Here is a 20,819-nt window from a genome sequence, read left to right on the forward strand (position 1 = left end):
TAGGGGCCCAGTGCATGAATTCGTGCACCTTGAAAGGAATTATGGGCCACAAGGCTGCGATAGGCACAGAGGGGGGTCTTGGCCCAGCCTCCATGCCCCCACCCAGCCCCTCCTGCCATGGCCCCAGGTCTCCTGTCTGCTGACATCCCCATGCCTGCTGCTGCCACTCCCACGCACTGATGGCACCGGCCTCACTCGTACCTGCTGATGGCGTGGAGCGATTGGGGCCAGCACCAGGCACTGGCAGTGGATGTAAGCGGTGGCTCTGGTGCTGGCTGCAGGTGCGAGTGGGGCTGGCGCTGGCAATGGGTGCAAGCGCCAGGTGGGACAATGGCACGTGGAAGCAAAGAATTTTCAGTAGCCACCAGAGGCTTGCCCCGATAACAGCAACTGGCGCCCCACCTTGGGCTGGCACCCCCACTCACCTGCTCCACCATCCTGCCATGGCCAATGCCCGCCATGTTCTGTACACGCCCCCTGGTGGGCAGTGCACATCATAGCAACCAGTTGTTCGGTTGTTCCACTGTTTGGTCTATTTGCATATTAGCTTTTGATTATATAGGATTACAAAGTAATATGACCTGATTTGGAGTTGAGTTCTATTTGGAGGGAGGTAGAAATCTCAAAAGCCTTCATTGATACAGTGGCATGAGCCTCTTGTGACCTTCTAGGCTGAACTATGTCAACCTCATACTTTGTGTTTTCCTGATTTAAGTTATATATGGGAGCATCACTGAAATAAGGTGTAATTGTGCCCATTGGGCTAGATCAAATGTAGTCATGGTGGGACATGGTCCCTGGTTGAGTTACCATTCATTCCAGGAGTATGATTGACATTTAAATGGAGGAAACAAGTTACCAATAATAAGTAGAAACTCAAACATTCAAAGATATAACTTTAAAATAGTGTAAGTTTTTTCAAAGTAGTCTGTAACCTTCTTCATACCTGTTTGTCTTTCTAGCATGTGTGCATGTACACACACACAAACATAACCACACACACAGACATTCTTTTAAAGCTCTTTTGATTTCAAAGGCTTCATGGTCATGGCTGTTTCTTGCACTCTTTGCTTTCACCTGGTCTGATGTGCATGGCAATTAATGTGATAAGCAAAGTGTCCCTGACAGCTGTCAAAGCTGCTGCACTCGCCGAAATTGCTTTAACATCTTCTTGGTTTGACCTGCTTACTTGTTCTTTTCTAAGGCCTTGATCTTGACACTGATAGTGAGGTGGCATACGTTTCAAGTATTTGGCATTTCCTTTTTTTTCCTGAATTCTGTGGCTTTGAAAAAGTTGACTGAAAAATTGAATATTTAAGATTTACTCTTTAATGAAAACTGAACTGATTGAGCTTCCTCAGAACAAGATAGAATAGAAAATAATGCCTACTTTGGTATGATAAAATATCTGCTGAATTTTGAAGTATAATGCGAAGATGTATGCTATTTAAGCTGGGGGTATAATCAGAATTTTAAAAATATGATTTTGCTTAAGTCCTTTTTTTTGGTCACAGATGTAAAGGGAGATAAAAAAAAAAGAGTGTCCTATTTCACCTCCAGGACAGAGGTTCTGAAGGTGAGACTGAAAAGCTGAGGAAGGTTATATTAGTGGGGAAATAGAGAGATTCAAATACACAGTGTGACTTTACCCTCAGACTTGCAAGGAAGACTCATTCCAGGTTACAACAAGACATTCCAACTTCTCTGGAAGACTGAGGAAATCTGGCCCCGCCTGGCACAGCTCCTACGAAGTAGACGTCAGTAAAGACGACACAGTCACTTTTTGAGAGGACAGTGACTTACTAATTGTAAATATAACTTCACTCTAGCAAGTTTTGAAAACTTGTTTATGACTTTACTCATCCTTTAGCAAAAAAAATATCAGTGGGTTCTTTGCTTATTCCTTACTTTGGTCATTAAAAATAATAATAATAATAATAATAATAATAATAATAATAATAATAAAAATCTGGTAGGAGACTGTCAGTATTGTCCTGGATCTGGAAAGTATATTTGAACTAGAGGGAGTAAGGAGAAATGTTATGATGGATGGTGAAAGGAAAGGCAAAACAAATTTACAAATTTATTGACTATTTTGTCAAAACTAGGTGACACTACCAGCTTGACCGTTTTTGGAAAGTTATTTTAAAAGGCTTTTCTTTAGATGAAAAAAGTAATGATAGGTGGATGTTAATTTCCATCCACATAAAAGTATCACTTCAGTGTTTTGGTTGATGTGCTGCTGTTTCCGAATGGTCTTATCAGTGTGACCTTTAAGGAGCACTCCAGGAGCAGCCCAACATTGTCAGGTGACGAGTGCAGCCTGTCACTTGCCAAGTGTTCAGGGGACCATTGCCTGAAAGGGACTGTGATTGTCCTTCAGTTTGTTAATGTCATGTGGACACCCTGGGAGTAGGCAGTGCAGAGGAGAGCCCATGCTAGTACACCCTCTGTCTCCCACTCTCTTTTGTCCTTTGGTTGACTTGTAGCCCTGAGCCACAGGGACCTTGGTATGGGTAGCTCAGTCCATTTGCTGAAGAGCAAATGCTTCACTGAGGGCTGCCACGCCACCTCCAAATGTCTCTGATTTCTCAGGGCCTTGGCAGGGGAACGTTTGCCTTTGATGGCTCCTGGCATTGTGTTCTCGATAACACTAAGAGTAGAAGAAAAAGACATGACTTGAAATCTATTTCCTTTGGAAACTGTAGTCCACTTACTACACCCAGAAATAGCCTCCCACACACTGAAATTACTCAGTTTTTCTCCAAGCAATCTACAGAAAACTCGCCATTATGTTTCTATTCTACAAACTCTGTGGAAATTCTGATCTCAGAAATGGCTTCCCAGACAGCACTGTTTGGAAGAGTGGAAAGAGTGCAGGCTTTTGAGGCCATCAGACGTGGGCTGGAAACACTGGTCCATGACTTCCTAGCTTGTTTGCTCGCTACTTTGGTTCCCTTGTCACTAAAGTGCAGTTAATAATACTGAGCACCTTGTAGTATGACAATGAGGTGTCAATGATATCATATGTGGAAAGCACCTACCCTAGTTCCTGAAATATAGCTATTAGCACATACAATAATATTAGTAAAAATCATTAATTTATTATTATTATTAATATTATAATTATTATATAATCGCTTGCTATACTGGGTAAATTATAGCAAATTATCTCAGTCTATTCAAAGGCATAGAGAGAAAAAAAGTGCTCAGCCCTATAATTTATGATAAAAGAATTGTTAATTATGGTTTTTGGTCACAGCAGGAATTAATAGGTCAATGTGATTTTCTGATGTGAAATTCTCCCATCCCTAGACATACGTACTCTCTCTCTCTCTCTCTCTCTCTCTCTCTCTCTCTCTCTCTCTCTCTCTCCCTCCCTCCCTCCCTCCCTCCCTCCCTCCCTCCCTATCTCATGGAATAATTCAGCTATGAAAATTAACATTATGCATCTTAAATCAAAGTTCTATTAACTTTTACTCATCAATATATCTGGTTAAATTGTCTAGAAATTCTGCTTTTGAAACTTTAAAAGAATATATTCAGTACTAGAGGCCTGGTACATGAATTTCATGCATGGGAGGGTGGGGGTGTGTATCCCTCAGCCCAGCCTGTACCCTCTCCAATCTGGAACATCCCTTTCACAATCCAGGACTGCTGGCTCCCAACTGCTCACCTGCCTTCCAGCCAGATCACCCCCTAACCACTCCTCTGCCAGCCTAGTCACCCCTAACTGCCCTCTTCTGCCAGCCTGGGCACTCCTAACTGTCCTCCCCTACAGGCCTGGTCGCCCCCAACTGCCCTCCCATGCTGGCCCAGTCACCCCTAACTGCCCTCCCCTGCAGGCCTGATTGCCCCCAACTTCCCTCCTTTGCAGGCCTGTTCGCCCCCAACTGCCCTCCCCTCCTGGACATCTTGTGGCAGCCATCTTTGACCACATGGGAGTGGCCATCTTTGTGTGTTGAAGTGATGGTCAATTTGCATATTACCTCCTTATTATATAGGATATTGCCTCCCTTAAGTAAAGAATGCTGTTGTCATTCATAGGAGAAATATTGTAATTTGTGGAAGGAACAGAAACCAGAACTGGACAGATTTTGATTTGATTTCCTGCTCTGCCGCTTGAGAACTAGGTGATCTTGGGAAGTTTAGGATTCAGCTTTGTTATCTGCCAAATAGGGATAAATATGTTTACTTACTAAATGGTCTATAAAGGGTGGTTATAAAAATTAAATGACACCATCTAATTAAAAATTCAGTTAATATTAGTTCCTTTCTCTTCCCCTCTGTCATCATTGTGTATGCGATTAATGGCATTTGAATCTCCCTATAACATAATATGAGGACTTCTATTTTGGAGCAAAGCCACCTGAGCATTTCTCTAGGCAAAATGCAACCTGCAGTGTGGATGAAGCAGTTTTGTATTGCTTATGACTCGTCAGGAATCAGAAGAACCTAGGTTATGTACTGACCACCATTCTAGTTGGGAAGAGTGACATGATTCAGCCTCATTTTCTCTGGCTTTGCCCTCGTGAATCATTTACAAAATCCATCATTTTAAGCATTCACTTTCTGAGTTAGAATTCTCATTTGATGCCAGTGTAAAGTGAATCGGCAACTAAGAAGCTAAAAATAAGCTCAAAATTCTACTTTTGCTAATACAAAATAGATGTATTTTAATTAACCAGTAAAGCTCGTGTTTCTCTCTTCCCAAATTATCTTATAATGTAAACTTTATTAGTAAGACTAGAGGCCCGGTGCATGAAATTCATGCACAGGTAGGGTCCCTAGACCTGGCCGGTGATCAGGGCTGATTCAGTTCCCGCCTCCCTGCCTCCCTGCCTCCTCCTTCCCTTGCTCCCTCAGCACCCCACGGCCACCACTGGTCGCCCACCATGTTCCGCACCGCCCCCTGGTGGTCAGCGCACGTCATATCAAGGGATCGAACTTCCAGTCTCCTGGTCAAGGGGACAATTTGCATATTAGCCTTTTATTATATAGGATTATCGTGTGGCAATACATAAGAGGATTCATGGAGGAAATCCTATTAATAAGAGGCAGAGATTAATGAGACTAAAAACAACAAACCTGTGTAGAGTAATTTTGACAGCTAGGAAGATAATTTTAAATACTTATGAGATAATCTATGATTAACATCTATTTTCTATTTACCTTTTTACAATTTTAGCTTCATAGTCTATATTATTATAGTAAATATTGGATGTTGCTTTTTTAAAAAATCACAGTTAAATATGTAGATCTTATATATAAGAAATACTTAAGAAAATGTGTGATTTTTTTCTAGGAACAATTTCCTTTAATAAAACAGTGGGTTTCTGGGAGTACAAAAACTGGTTTCATTTTAATTCCTATTCATTTCATGGTGCTTAATTCCACATTCTCACTGGGGACATTGGAGGCTCAGTCCCAGTTCAGCCTATAATACAAGCCTTTAATAAGGTCATTTTCTTTCTTTTAATGGCTCACAATTAAATGCACCTATAAACACAGAGCAGTTAGTTAAATCAACTCCTTTTGATTCTGAAAATAATTTCTGCTTCAGTCATCCATGTGTGAGGCAGTTATTCTTGAATTGCAATCACTAAAGATATGTTAGCTCACTATTATTTTCCAGATTGAAGACTTAAACGGTGCATTTAAGGTAATAAGCTTAGTAGAATGCCACTTATTCTGCATTTTACTCTGTGGCAAGACTTGCAATAGGCACAGTGCATACATTGGCTATAAACTCCTTTTAAAAGTCACGGGCTGGGGGAGTGATCACTAATTCTATTTTCATAGGAACTGTGGCTGGAAGGGAAAAGAACTTATTTGTCTAAAGATTAACAAAGATTTAAAACCAGGATTGTTTGATTTCATATCTTCACCAACTACTCCTTACTACTTCCTCAAAATGCAACACTGGCCCAATTCAATTCAACAGACAAATATTAAGTTCCTACTACATGCCAAATACCATGCTAGTTTACGTGAAAGGAGCAAAGATTAATAAGAGCATGCCTTTGGCAACTATGAGACACAACAGTTGTCAGGTCCTTCATTTGTGGCCTCATGGACCTACAGAGGCTTCCTCTTGCCTTTTATACTAGATTCAAATTCCTCAGCACTAATCATTACAGTCTATCAGCTCTTTCCTATGCCCCGCACTACTTTCAATCTTACTTCACCTGACTCTCCAACACAACTGTACTATGAGGACTTCAGTTTTCATATAGACTTCTACGGTGTCGTTGAACATTTGCTCTTTTTATTTTGAACCTTCTGTTCCCAACTTTACATTTAGCTGCCAGACTTTGTCCATCCTAATTCCAAAAATCCACTCACAAAATAGACATTCTATCTGCCCTTCTATTGCACCATTATATTGTGACCGTTATTCAAGTATTCATGTAGTTTACGTTATATTTTTCTGTTGCTTTGTGCAAGGTCTTTAATTATTTGAAGTGTATGGAATAAGACCACGAAGACTAAGCTTTATGTCATTGTGGATCCTCCATTCCTACCAATGAATCTCAGTGTTGTCCAATGGGACTTTCTGTGATGACGAAAATACTTTGTATTTTCACCGTTCTGTATGGCAACCACCTGCCACATGCGACTATTGAGCAGTTGAAACGTAGCTACTGTGACAACAAAATGGAGCTTAATTTTGTTTAATTATATTTATTTTTAATTTAAGTATTCACATGTGGTTATATTAGAGCAGTAAGAGTGTTATACAAAATGTGAGTGATAAGCTATTGAATTATTTAAGTGGATTTATACTAGTATTTAGTGAAATTTTGGTAAACCGTCCAATTGATAACAAAAAGGTCAATGTATATGAAGCAGGTGGTCTGGAACGTATGTGAAAGCATTCGTTTTTAATTGTTAAGTTTAATCACGCAGTCATAGAATATATGTGCTATGAAGAGAAAATTAGATAAATCCTTGGAAACGCCTCTAAGTCTTTAAATATAAAAACTAAGTTCAGTTTCTCTAATGGAAAATTTTCTCATAGTAAGGTTTTCTACAAAAGTTGAGGTCAGAGACATTTTATTGATATATGAGCTGTATGTTAAAATTCACTTACCTGTAATTGATTTCATAGGAACCCAAATTGGTAAGGCTATGAATTCAAAATCCAGTCAGGGTTTAAACATTTAAATAATAAAAAATTACTTTCTTTCCAATTAGCAAGGAAAATTATATTGTGTGGATTTTGAACTTACAAAAAAAGGAATAATCTTTGACCTCATGAAGAATTCATTGTTATGCACAATTAATGGAGGTGAAATAGAAAGAAAACTGTATTTAAAATAAATAAAACAATCATGTGATTAATTATACTGGGCGCACTGAAAATCTTTTTTTGTGGAATGACAACATGGTCTCTGCTTTCTAAACCTATTGGAATCTTTCTTAATTTACTAGCACTGGCTCACTGAACTGGAAATTTTAGCAATGGTCTTTGCCGCTGCCATTCATGACTATGAGCATACAGGAACCACAAACAACTTTCATATTCAGACAAGGTAAGCTAAAAATGTATTAAATTTTCTAAGTTAAAACTTGAAATTTATTTGTCTGCATATGACTTATTTTAAGAGGATTTAAAAATAATGAAGATGCCTAATAAGAATAGGTTTAATAAATTTTAGCCAAATGTCTTAAGCTTTAAATACTTCAATCAATCAGATAATATTTATCAAGAATTTTTAATATATTTTGTGGCATATTCAGCAATTTAAAGAACCTACAGATGTGTAATATAATTTTTCTCTGTCCAGAATTTACACTTTTAAGTGTCACACGAGTCAGACACTTATTTATTGAGACAAACGGTGCAATTTATTGTCTAAGGCATCAGTTTGATGTTATTATGTATTTGAAAGTAATAACACAGCCCTTCTGAAAAAAAAAATCTAAAAATCAAAGAAGTCTAACTTCCAGGTGAGCACAAAGTGTTAAATTTTAAATAACTGGAAAATGTGATTTTAAAACGAATGGTGATAATGCCAGTTACTAAATTCAAAATACCAGAGTGGAAGTGTATTAGTCTGTCAGGTCTGCCATTCCAAAAATGCCACAAATGGGGTGGTTTAAGGAACAGAAAGTTTCTCACAGTTCTGGAAACTAGCTGTCCAAGATCAAAGAGACAGCAGGTTTTGTTTCTTCTGAGGCCTCTCTATGTGGTTTGCAGATGGTCACCTCTTGCTATGTCCTCACATGGTCATTTGTTTGTGTTGGAGCATCCCTGGTGTCTCTTTTATAAGAAGACCAGTGTTACTAGATTAGGGCCTCACTCTTATGACCTCATTTGATCTCAATTATCTCTTTAAAGGCCCTATCTCCAAATTCAGTTATATTCTGGGGGGTTAGAACTTCGACATGTAAATCTGGGGGGAATGCAAGTCAGTCCATAAGAGGAAGGTGCTCTCCATGTTTTTTTGTTGTTCTTGCACAGAGCTCTCCCTTCCTGGGAGGCAGAATTTGGTTGAGGACCCAGCAGGATCCACCTCACTTTATATGCATGTGATCCTGAAATGTCTGTCTTTCACTAGTCAGATATGCTTAAGGTGGAGATGTAAGCTGAGAGACAGATGTGGTTTTGGGACTACTATAAAACTCTCTATTCTTGTTGAGGAAAAACTAAACCTATTTTTATTCATTTTTTTAAATTAATGGAATTTATTTCATAGAGCAGATTTAGGCTTACAGAAAAATTGAACTGGAAGCACAGAGTTCCCATATGCTCCCTCCCTCAACCCACAGCATCCTCTACTGTTAACATCTTTCACTGCTGTGCTACATTTGCCACAATTGATGAACCATTGTTGATATATCATTAGTAACTGAAGTGTCCATAGTGTGCATTAGGATTTGCTTTTTTGTGTTATACATTGCATGGATATTACAAATGTATAATGCCATGTATCTACCATATAGCAAGCAACACACACGATAGTTTCACTGCCCTAATTGTCCCCTTGCTTCACATTTCAATTCTTCCCTCCCCTCCCCTCCCCTTTCACCCATGGTAACTACTGATCTTGTTAATGTCTCTAGAGCAATGGTTCTCAACCTGTGGGTCGCGACCTCTTTGGGGGTCGAATGACCCTTTCACAGGGGTTGCCTAAGACCATTGGAAAACACATATATAATTACATATTGTTTACAGTAGCAAAATTACAGTTATGAAGTAGCAGTGAAAATAATTTTATTATTGGGGGTCACCACAGCGTGAGGAACTGTATTAAAGGGTTGCGGCATTAGGAAGGTTGGGAACCGCTGCTCCAGAGTGTTGCCTTTTCCGAACTGTCGTATAGTTGAAGTCATGCAATAGGAAGCCTTTTCGGACTGGCTTCTTTCACGGAGCAATGTGCACTTAGGGCTCCTATGTGTATTGCTATGACTAGACAGCTCATTTGTTTTTATTGCTGAATAATATTCCATTGTCCAGATGTACCAGCATTTATTTACTTATTCACCTATTGAAGGATATCTTTGTTGCTTCCAAATCTTGGCACTTATGAATAAAGCTGCTATAAACATTCGTGTGCAGGTTTTATGTGGCCCGTTCATTTGTTTTATAATAATTTCTAACAACTGATTTTCCAGTTATAGGAAGTTACTGTTTTGAGGTGGAGAGCATAGAAACATTTTTAAAAATATTAGATATTTTAGAGCTTTAAGGGACCCAAAAGTGGCTGAGATCCACATTATGGATCACCTGGTCTAGAATTCATAGTCAAATGCAAGGATCTGAAGAGGTGAAATGACCTATTTATATGCACACAGTCAGCTGATGGCAGTAGCACAGTTGAGAAGCCAAGAGGGACACTCACTCTCAACCCAGGCTACTTACACAACTCTGCTCCCAGGGCCAGAGACGGACATAGGATGGTCCCAGAACTTTGTAGCCTGAAATGGATGGACTTGGAAATCATGGCCCCTTGATGGAGACAGAAAAAGAGTTGAAATTCAAACAATGACATATTGGGGAAGGTATTCTGTCTCCCCCCAGACTGACAGAGCATGAAGGGGAAAGGGAGACACGGAGACTGATGTGGAGGGAGTGTTTGCAGAGTATAGGCAATTGTTTGTTTTTATTTGTGTTTAACAGCAAAGGAAAGGCAGCATATGCAGTTATCATTTTCCTTTTCAAAGGCTCTTCTATATCCACTAAATCTCACAGTGAGTGGGATTTTAATTAAAGACAGCTCATTATGGTGCTGGGTCCTGCATCAGAAAATAGTTTGGGGAGTTGGAGAAGGGAGCAAATGATTTGGTCTCCATGAATACTTTTTGCTTTTTCTACTTTGAAAAGGAAAGGCAATGGACTGGCCTTCTCCAGTTGCAGCGTTAGATGCTTCTAGCCTTCTCATTTGACCATTCATTTACAACTGAAGGAAGAGTCCTAATTCCCTTGTACTTTTGGACTACACAGAAGAAGAGTGAGGTCGGAAAAAGAAGGGAGAGAAAGAGGAGGAAGAAGAATCCTTTATTTTCTATTTTTATATTAAAAACTATAAAAGGGGGAAGTTATAGTATTTTACTATTTTCTTAAAAATTATCTACTAGGATCAATTATTTAATGGGTTAATTTTATAAGAACTTGAAAATTCAATGAACAAAATGTTGTAGTGACCAAAATGCAACCAAATAACATGCTTTTTAAAATTATTGCTATCACCTTCACATTTTGTCTAAGGAGAAATAGGTCTTATGTTATTGTATCATGCAAAATTATTGAAAAATAATTTAAAAAACAGTGCAAGGCTAGTTTTAAGTTTAATATAGACATAATTCATGAAATCCTCACAAGTGTAAATAAATGAAAATAATTTATTCCATGTGAAAAGAAAATGCTGAGCTACATGTTACCATGGATACTGGATGTTGCTTAAAGTCTTGTTCTTTTCTTAGCAAAGACCACCTCAAACATTAAGACTATTCTGTGTTCTCAGCATCCTGCTCTATTTATAAGACAAAATTATACCTACTTTGCTACAATTAAATCTAGTTCAAAACCCCATATTTTCTTGTTGATGAAAGGTAAAAAGAGGGTTTTTAATTGTCTTTCCATAACCCTGGCAAAATTGTCATGAGTAGATTGGAGGCCATACAGATGATATTTGATTGCACATTATAGTTTTTTCCCAATGTTGGCAGCTTCGAGAACAGTGTGAGGTGTTAGTTAGACTGTGGGGGTCAGACCGGACCTGGCTTTAGCAATCTCACTTCTTGAGTTCTGCCTAGGAAAGAATTCAGAGCTAAGACTCAAACTCTAAGAGAACCTTTATTTAGGAAATCACAGAGGTAGAAGAAGTAATTCATAGAAGAAATGGGCTTAGGAAATAAGTTATAGAGGCAAAAAAAAGAGCCTTTGGAGCTTGGGATTGAGGAAGGTCATCATGGTAATGCATTTGAGGGGTAGGGGTGGAGGGGAGGCATGGGCATGCTGCCAAGAAGGAGAATGCTCTGGGTCCTCTTTACTAAGGGTTTTAAGGATGGATATTACAGGTGAAGTCCCAAGGCAAGATCTCAATACAACATTCAGCAGCTTTCCAGGTGTGTCCTTTAAGGGTTAGGTTCTCCACTGACTGGTTGACGCCAGGGTTTGGGTTATTATCCGAGGTATCTGGTCCTAAAGTTAGTCTTGGTGATGTTGCTTATCTGGTTTTGCTGCTTTTCTGGGCCTGGAGCTGAAATACAGCTGAGGCCTAGATGTTATCTCTAGAGAGGAAAGGTCAGAGGGTCTAAACCACATGACCAGCGAGATGCTAGGGCAGGAAAGGTCACCCAGGGATGAGGTCCCTCCCTACAACTGTCCATGGCTAGGCATCAAGTTTCCACTCTGGAGACTTTCTGTACCTGGTCCATCGTCCTTACTCTGCTCATGTCTGCCACACCATGACCTCAGCAAACTTCTGGAGCTACTTGGACAAGATCTATTGAATTTTCTCTTCAGTAAGGATCACATGTGTGCTTTGCTAGTTCAGTTTTCTTTGTACTGAGCTATGACAATTGGCTAATTTTTAGGCCACAGCTGAAATTATTAAAAGAAAATGTATTTAAGAGGCATGTACTATTAGCTAACTCCATGTTATTCTACTTTTATAAAGCTCTAGAAACAGAAGGGGAAGTAAGTATTCTACTGCCCAGTAGGTCACTTCCCCTATCTTGGAGTAATAATAAAGCTTGGTTTGTCTCAATTACGTTGCTTGCAACAGGAGCCAGGTTTCTTTAGTTCTTTGTGTTTGTCCTTGCCTACTCGTAAACATTCAGTGACAGGGCGAGTATACGGTGATAACCTAGGCTCTACTCACTGAAAAGCCTAAAGCAGTAAGTCTTAAGGAGACAATTTTAGGGCTGACAGAGTATTGATCTCCAGGAGGGAGGAGACGTGAGAGGAGCCTGGTGTTGGCAAAACATTTCTAAAGGTTTCACCTTGACTTTCCTTCGGCTATTTTTGCTGCCTAACTCCAACTTGCCAACTTAAGGAATGAGTTCACGATTTCATCACATTGAACACAGTGGCTCTGCTTCCATCCCACCCCTTGAAAAAGGTTTGGCAACCTAAGAGGATAAGGAAGAAGAAGGAAGGGCTCCGTTATGTGGACATGGGAATGCTTGGGACATTTTACACTCTCTGTGCTGGAATGCTACATTTAACAGTGCAACTTGAAGAGGCTTATTTGATAATCAAATGATATGAGATGCAGACTGTTGAGAAATAAAAGGTTTCCCTTGATCAATTCATCACTTAGAAATATAATGTCCATTATAAATTGGTGATAAAACATACATTTTAAGTTTGTGTAAAAAATGGTTTTGCTAGTTTAATTTAATGCGAGGGAATATAATGTTTAAATTGAATCATAACATTATAAGGAAGAAAAATTAGAATCATAAATAGACCAAATGATTTTCATCATTCCCCTCTGCCCTCTGCCCAAAGTAATTTCAGTTCCAGAGGACAGGGGTGGTAATCAACTCTCTGGAAGGAGTATAAAGAAGTTGATTTATTCACTGAACGAATGAGAATGTTAGGTAATTTTTTTTCTCTCTTCAGCATATCTAGATGATCTCACAGGTATGTGGATTACAAGTAGAAAGGAGAAGCTATAAATGCATTTAAACTATGTTGTTTCATACCAAGATCAAGTGGGTTTTATCCCAAGTTCAATATTTGAAAATTAATTAAGGTAATCTATCATATCAATAGGCTAAAAGAGAAAAGTCACATGACCATGTCAATAGATGAGAGAAAGGATTTAACAAAACTCAACACCCACTCATGATAAGAATGCTCAATAAACTGGGACTAGAGAGGAAGTTCATCCACTTGAAAAAGAACAGCTACAAAAAAACCTATAGCTAATCCTTAATAGTGAGGAACTTGAAGCTTTCCCACTAAGATCAGGAATAAGGCAAAGATTTCCCCTATCATTTGCTGCTTTTCAACATCATACGGGAAGCCCTAATTCAATAACACACACACACACACACACACACACACAGCACACACACACATACACACACACACAGAAACAAGAAGTATACCGATGCATGTCATAATATATTTATCCAAACCCATAGAATGTACAATATCAAGAGTGAACCCTAATAGAAAACTATGGACTCTGGGTGACAATGATGGGCCATTGTAGATTCATCAGTTATAACAAATGCACCACTCTGGTGGGGAATGTTGGTAATGGGTTAGGTTATGCACATGTGGGACACGGAGTACATGGCAGATCCCTGTATCTTCTGCTTCATTTTGCTGTGGACTTAAAGTTGCTAAAAATAAAGTTTATTTTTTTAAAAATTGTCATTTTTTTAAAAAAGGAAACTAAAACTTCCATAAATTTAGATGTTTGATTGTAGGGTTTTTATTGATGAGATGTCTTGTGACTTGAGTATTTTTATTAGTCACTCATGAAGTCTAAAGAAATCCTCTAGTAGGCATTTTCTTTGTCATTCTTAGGTCAGATGTTGCCATTTTGTATAACGACCGATCCGTCCTTGAAAATCACCATGTGAGTGCAGCTTATCGACTTATGCAAGAAGAGGAAATGAATGTCTTGATAAATTTATCCAAAGATGACTGGAGGTGAGTTTAAGAGGAATCGCAGAGGAAATTTAATTACAGGAAAAAGTTAAATTGTGTGACTTAAGGTGAAGAAAACAGATGAAAGTGAATCCCTCACTCAGACAATAAACAATTCCCCTTGATTGGCTGACGCTGAGAGGAGTACCTGGAAGACTTTGTTCAGGAGCCAAGCTCTGTGCAATGGAGCTGAATTATTTCCAGGCCAATTCCATGTCTGTATGCATTGGAGCCAGTCCATGAGATGGCACACCATAAAACAAAGACTTTAAGATTCATAGTTACTTACTCTCTGGAATGTGGTCTTACATAAGTTCAAAATTTTAATGTCATACTAATTCCTTCATATATTACTTTCTATATGTGGAATTCAGCTTTATTTTTAAGAATTCACTATTCGGGGGGAAAACATAAAAAATATACTAAAATGGCCCAGGTGCAGTAAATCTTACATGTTTCTCAAAAACATTTGTCTGCTTATAAAAAAAAAAAAAAAAGCGTGGAATGGTAATATGTGTGGCCTTGGAGGGAAAAACAAGGTACACCCCTGTACTCAGCAGACTTTTTCTTCTCTCTTTAATCTTGGTCATCCTCATCCCCTAGGGTTGCCAGGTTTAGCAAATAAAAATAAAGGACATCCAGTTTAAATATGAATTTCAGATAAACATAGAATTTTTTTAGTGTAAGTAAGTCCCTAATATTCAATAGAACCTACTTATACAGAAAAAAGAAAAGGAAAGCTTGTCTTGTTAAAAGTCAGTTAATGAGTTGTAAAGCTTCCCATTCAAATGCAAGTGTCTAAGGGTTTTTTTTCCCCCTCTTTAAATCAAGGTACAGAAAAGTGTCCAAAGAAAAGAAGTGACCTAGGATCAAGAACTGCCTTTAAATAAATAAGTTAATTAATTAATAATTAATGAAAGGTTACTTTCGGGTTTAAAACAGCCCTAATTGACCATGGTTACTTTTCCAAGCATTGAAGTTCCTGGTTTTTCAAGCCTACTTTTGCAACTTAGAAACAACTATAAGATGGGGGTGGAGGGCAGGGGTTGGGGAGTGGGCAAGGTGAGCTGGGAGGAGGCATTTTGTTTTGGGAACCTAGTTTATTCTGCAGGAAACAGTAGCCCATGAGGGTTTGCAGCCTAGGAAGGCCAGGATCTAATTATAAAAAGACAAAAGTGACCACTGCTGGGCTACCTGGAGAATAGAAGGGCAAAGGTAGAAGTACTAGTGGGGTGCCCTCAGTATCCCCATCTATTACCTGTGGAAGTGGAGTTCTTGTGATATTGCAATGAATTTTCTGAGACTTGCACGGGAGGATGAGTAATTTTTATGTCTGTGGAATTAAACCCCTGGGTTTACAATGTCCCATTTCCCTCCATCCCATCCTGGAAAAAGACCAATCTTCTCTTCAGCAGGGCATGTATAAGGCCACTGCCCCAAGTCTCCATATTAAAGCACAGTCCAGTCCGGCATCCTGTGTGTGGCTTCTAAGACCACATGGCTATGGAGAGAGAAAGGGGAGTGCAATTCATGGAGCAAAAGAGCACGAGAGAGCAAGAGCATCAAAGACAATAAGAGAGAAAGAACTATTTTAAGTGGACAGCCCATAGTTTTCAGCAAGAACCTCTGATGTGTGATTGTTTTTAAAAACAAATAATTTGATCAGACCGTCTTCACGTGGCTTCCTCTACAGGCCGCACCACACAATGAAAATAAAATATGGTTTCCCATATGAATGACTGCGGGTTGGGGCAAAAGTATGTCTACAGTTTTTTGTATGGAAAATAATCCAATAATTAGTAAATAATAATAACACAAGAATAAACTATGTGTTTTGTGTACTCACAACTGTAAACCTTCATTTGGCCCACTCTGTAATTTACTTATCTGTACTGAGCAAGCAATGAATTATAGAAGATGTAAGACTTTGCTGGGCAACTGACTTTCTACGTAGTGTGAGAAGGAGTTATTCATGTATAGGTTTGTGACATTGTCATCATATTTACAGTGTCTTGGCTAAAATTTCAGTAGTACTGATAGCTCATGACATGTAAATGAGTCTTGGTGTTCCTGGGGTTCTAAGATGGGCGGTTGGCACAGTGGAGTGGTCCAAGCACCAGCTTTGGGAATGGGAACTCTTCGGGTTGAATCTTATCTCTGCTATGTTATACTTGTGTGACTGGGCAGAGGATTCAATCTCTTCTGGTAGAAAATAATAATACCCCCTGACCGGGTTGTTATAAAGACTGCTGGGTTGAATAAATACTATATAAATAGTGGTGATTTTATTATAGCATATACTGTATTTAGAATAGGTTTTTTTTTTTTTCAAATTGGTAAGGATCCTTTCAGATAGAAAAACAACATTTAAGATTTATGAGTGGGGGAGGATTGCAGAAGTGGGAGGAGCAAGCATCCAGTTAACTCTCCAAGGGGAGATGTTAAACAGCATCATTCACAGATCACTCTGCTGGCAACTTCCTAAATCCTTAAATGTTTAAAATAATCTACACTAATAAAAGGGTAATATGCGCCCTAACCAGTTTGGCTCAGTGGATAGAGCATAGGCCTGCGGACTCAAGGGTCCCAGGTTCGATTCAGGTCAAGGGCATGTACCTTGGTTGTGGGCACATCCCCAGTAGGAGGTGTGCTGGAGGCAGCTGATCAATGTTTCTCTCTCATCAATGTTTCTGTCTATCCCTCTCCCTTCCTCTCTGTAAAAAATCAATAAAACATATTTTTTTTTAAAAAAAAAGGGTAATACACTAATTAGACCGGACATCTTCCCAATGGCCTTCTGGAAAAAGCCACGGTGGCGGGGGCAGAGGCGATTAGGGGTGATCAGGCCGGCAGGGGAGGGCAGTTAGGGGCGATCAGGCCAACAGGGGAAGGCAGATAGGGGCAATCACGCTGGGATGGGAGGGCAGTTAGGGTCAATCAGGCCAGCAGGAGAGGGCAGTTAGGGGGTGATCAGGCCAGCAGAGAACAGTTAGGGGGTGATCAGGCCAGCAGGCAGAGGTGGTTAGGGGTGATCAGGCAGGCAGGCAGGCGAGCAGTTAGAAGCCAGTGTTCCCGGATTGGGCCTAAACTGGCAGTCGGACATCCCCCGAGGGGTCCTGGATTGGAGAGGGTGCGGGCCGGGCTGAGGGACCGTCCCCCCCACCCCCACACTGTGCACGAATATCTTGCACCCGGCCTCTGTAACTTTTATAAGAACATTTACATTAAAAAGGTAGCTTCTTTTGTGCTTATATCCATTAAGAAAAATAAATGCGATCAGTGATGTTTAAGGAAATGATCCTCTTTAGAACAGTAAAGGGCCAAATGAACATTTTCCTTTTGATGACTCCACAGGGATCTTCGGAACCTAGTGATTGAAATGGTTTTGTCTACAGACATGTCTGGTCACTTCCAGCAAATTAAAAATATAAGAAACAGTTTGCAGCAGCCTGAAGGGTAGGTAATTTTCGTTTGTGATGTTGCAGTTCCATGGGCTTGTACTTAGAAAGAGCTGTAATTGGTTACTTTGTTCTGATAATTTGAATATGTCTTTGGTTTGACAGGACCGACAGAGCCAAGACCATGTCCCTGATTCTCCACGCAGCAGACATCAGCCACCCGGCCAAATGCTGGCAGCTGCACCACCGGTGGACCATGGCCCTGATGGAGGAGTTTTTCCGACAGGTACTTCTTTCACACTCTGTGCAAATGTTTTTGGAAATAGTGACTGTGCATATTGATGTGCTCATTTTTTCACACAAAAGGTGACTTATTAACTGGCTACAATACTATTTTGGGACCCTGGGCAAAGTATTAATCTTTCAGATAAATGTATTGAAAATTTCTACATGGTAAAAACAAACAAACAAACAAAAACTTAAAGTCAAGTCTTGAATCTCAGATGTCACTCTCAAGGAAGGAAGGAAGGAAGGAAGGAAGGAAGGAAGGAAGGGAGGGAGGAAAGAAAAAATTAGAGTTGTTTTTGGCTATTAAGAGGTAAATGCTAGATTAGAGACAGAAAAAAACTTTCATAGTAAAAAAGGGAGAGGGAGGATATATGACACTTCTGGATACATCTTGATTAGAATTTAGTCCTGAATGCATAGCTGCAAGGGAGGCTGACAAATACAGTTTTCAGCTGTGTGGACCCAGGCCTACATTAAAAAGAATATCTATTGTTATGTGCAAAAACAAGCCTGGATGTGGCTACAATGAATGTCTAGTGGTCTCTGCTACAAGTATGCATTTTTTCCTATAGTGTTTCTGTTCTGTTTCCACCTCCACCTGGGATGCTAACCATCTGGAGTTGGCATCAGATCCCACAACTTAAGAGCTCAGTGGTCCACAACACTGGCTGTACTTCAGATGCCAGCCCCATGTGTGGCCCAGAGAATATTGTTGAGAAAAAAAATGTTAAAGACCTATATAAATTGAGAGATATGTTAATGGATTGAAAGGTTAAATATTGCTAAAAAATCAATTCTACTAAAATTGATTAATAAACTTAGCATAATCCTTATAAAAAATTATAATAGGTTCCCTTGTTGAAAGAAAAGCTAGTGCTAAAATCTACATGGAAATGTAAGAATCTAAAAATAGTTAAAACAATTTTGAAAAAGACTAAGAAAGTTGGAGGACTTACACTTCCTTACTACAAGATATAGCTCTGCCCTGGCCCATTTGCTGAGGGTTTAGCCTCGGCCCTCAGACTGAAGGGTCGCGGGTTTGATTCCAGTCAAAGGCACATACCTCAGTTGCAGGCTTGATCCCTGGTCCCAGTTGGGGCATGTGGGAGGCTACCAATCTATGTGTCTCTCACATTGATGTTTCTCTCTCTCTGACTATCCCCCTCCCTTCCACTCTCTCTAAAAATTAATGAAAAAATTATCCTTGGATGAGGATTCAAACCCCCTCATCCCAAAATATTAGCTCTACTAAATCCCAGAGACTCTTGAAAATTACTGATAGGTCTCCCAATAATACCATGATTTGTATTGTCCATGTCTTTTATTGATTTCAAGCCAGACAAAGAATAACTGACAGAATCATGAGAATAATGAATTTAATGGAATTGAGTGCAGATGTTTTTAAAGTTCATCTTATTTTGAATTTTCTAGAAAGATGACTGATACTGATACTGAAGCTTCCAGCATGCAGTGATTTCTGACATCTGAATTTCAGGGCAGAGGGAAGTGTTCTCGAAGGCTACCTAGCTACTTTGTCGTTCTCAGTGCTTAATATACAGTGACTCAGATATCTGAATATTAATGTTTAAGATATAACCAACACAAAAGGTCAAGTTTTAGAATAGCTATAACATCCTGCTTGGCTTTGTAATCTGCATTTTCAGGCTGTGTTACCTACAGGAAGAGGGCATCAGGTGTTTGTTTTGTTTTGACAGGACTCTTGGTAGACTATGATAGATATTTGTGTAACCCCAAAATATCCAGAAATGACAGTGTTTGCTTCGGTGGCTTTAATGAATAGCCCTAAGGAGAGTAAAGTGTATATGTTAACATGGACTATTAGAAAATCAAACTATCTCTGCTAGCATTGCCTCTTTCCTTCAACTACAAAAGAATCCTCTCAGATCATAATGAATTGACTTAGGACTTTAGATTTAACACTGGAATCTTATAGTTCTCTGTCTCTGGGTTTTGTTTTTTTTTAAAAGTGATATTCAAGTCCCCTTCAGAAACATACATAGTAAAACAGGAGAATGTGGAGTTAAAGGTCAAAATGAGTGAGTTTATACTGCCAACAAACATGTTTCACAAGCAAAACACGTTTATAAGACTTGTGTTAAAATATTCCCTTGACTCCAACAGGTAAAATGCTTTCATGCATTCAGTTAACTAAGTGAGCCTCCCAGTTCTTGCATATTTTTAGCCATGCCATGCAATTTAGCCCTTCGGAGGTAGATACAGCAATGAATCTGAAAGTCCTCAACGTATGCTTTGCTCATAAGCTATTTAACTGGGTCTGTGTATCTATGCAGAGGTCCCCGCCATTGGCAGGACTGCAATGATTCTCTCATGATTTTTCTCATTCTTGCTCATGCTCATATCACCACCTGTGAAACTACCCCATTGTAGAACCCACAGGGCTGAGAGATCCGTTCTTCCTATGTAGCCAAGTGACTGGGGCTTTTCATCTCACACAGTCCAAATAGCACTTTTATAAAGAATTTGAAAATATATTCCTTCATTCCTTTGGAATGTACTAAACATCTAAATACTGTGCCATGTGAGCTACTGTCTGTTCTAGAGAATTTGAGGCAAATCAGCCAAGCTCTGCCCAGAACGCAGCATGGCCCTCAGCGGCAGTGTAAATGCAATCATTGTGTGTGTCTTGTCAAAGAAAGTGTTTTATGTATATTGGGCAAGCATAAGAAGTTTGATAATGCAAAGTGAGAGATAACTCCACGTGGCTTCAGAACACCTAAGTGTAAGCTCTAGCTTTCTACCTGTCCAGTAGGGAAAACATGAGTCTTCACCTTCTTACCTATAAGATGGTGTTAATTCCACTTTGCCTCCTGCTAGGATGGTTGTGAGGAACAAAATGATAGCATAAATGTGAGAGGTTATATAGACATAATATAAATATGAGGAATTGGTATTATCTATTATTTTCCCAGTTATTTTAAGCTTTATATTTTTCCAAAGCAAAGTATTAGGAAGCCATTGATATTTTGTTATTT

General features: G+C 39.3%; 1 protein-coding gene across 3 annotated transcripts in view; it reads left to right on the forward strand.

Moving 5' to 3' along the window:
• Positions 1-20,819, forward strand: part of PDE1A (phosphodiesterase 1A) — a 260,293-nt gene that overhangs the window by 210,786 nt on the left and 28,688 nt on the right. For all 3 annotated transcript variants that reach the window (XM_081095731.1, XM_081095732.1, XM_081095730.1), the window contains exons 8-11: positions 7,435-7,535; positions 13,997-14,122; positions 17,474-17,575; positions 17,683-17,803. In XM_081095731.1, the coding sequence (XP_080951857.1) occupies positions 7,435-7,535; positions 13,997-14,122; positions 17,474-17,575; positions 17,683-17,803 (450 nt within the window). The remainder of the gene's footprint in view (positions 1-7,434; positions 7,536-13,996; positions 14,123-17,473; positions 17,576-17,682; positions 17,804-20,819) is intronic.

The sequence above is a fragment of the Myotis nattereri genome (genome assembly GCF_964212035.1).
Source record: "Myotis nattereri genome assembly, chromosome: 7".
Classification (NCBI taxonomy): Eukaryota; Metazoa; Chordata; class Mammalia; order Chiroptera; family Vespertilionidae; genus Myotis; species Myotis nattereri.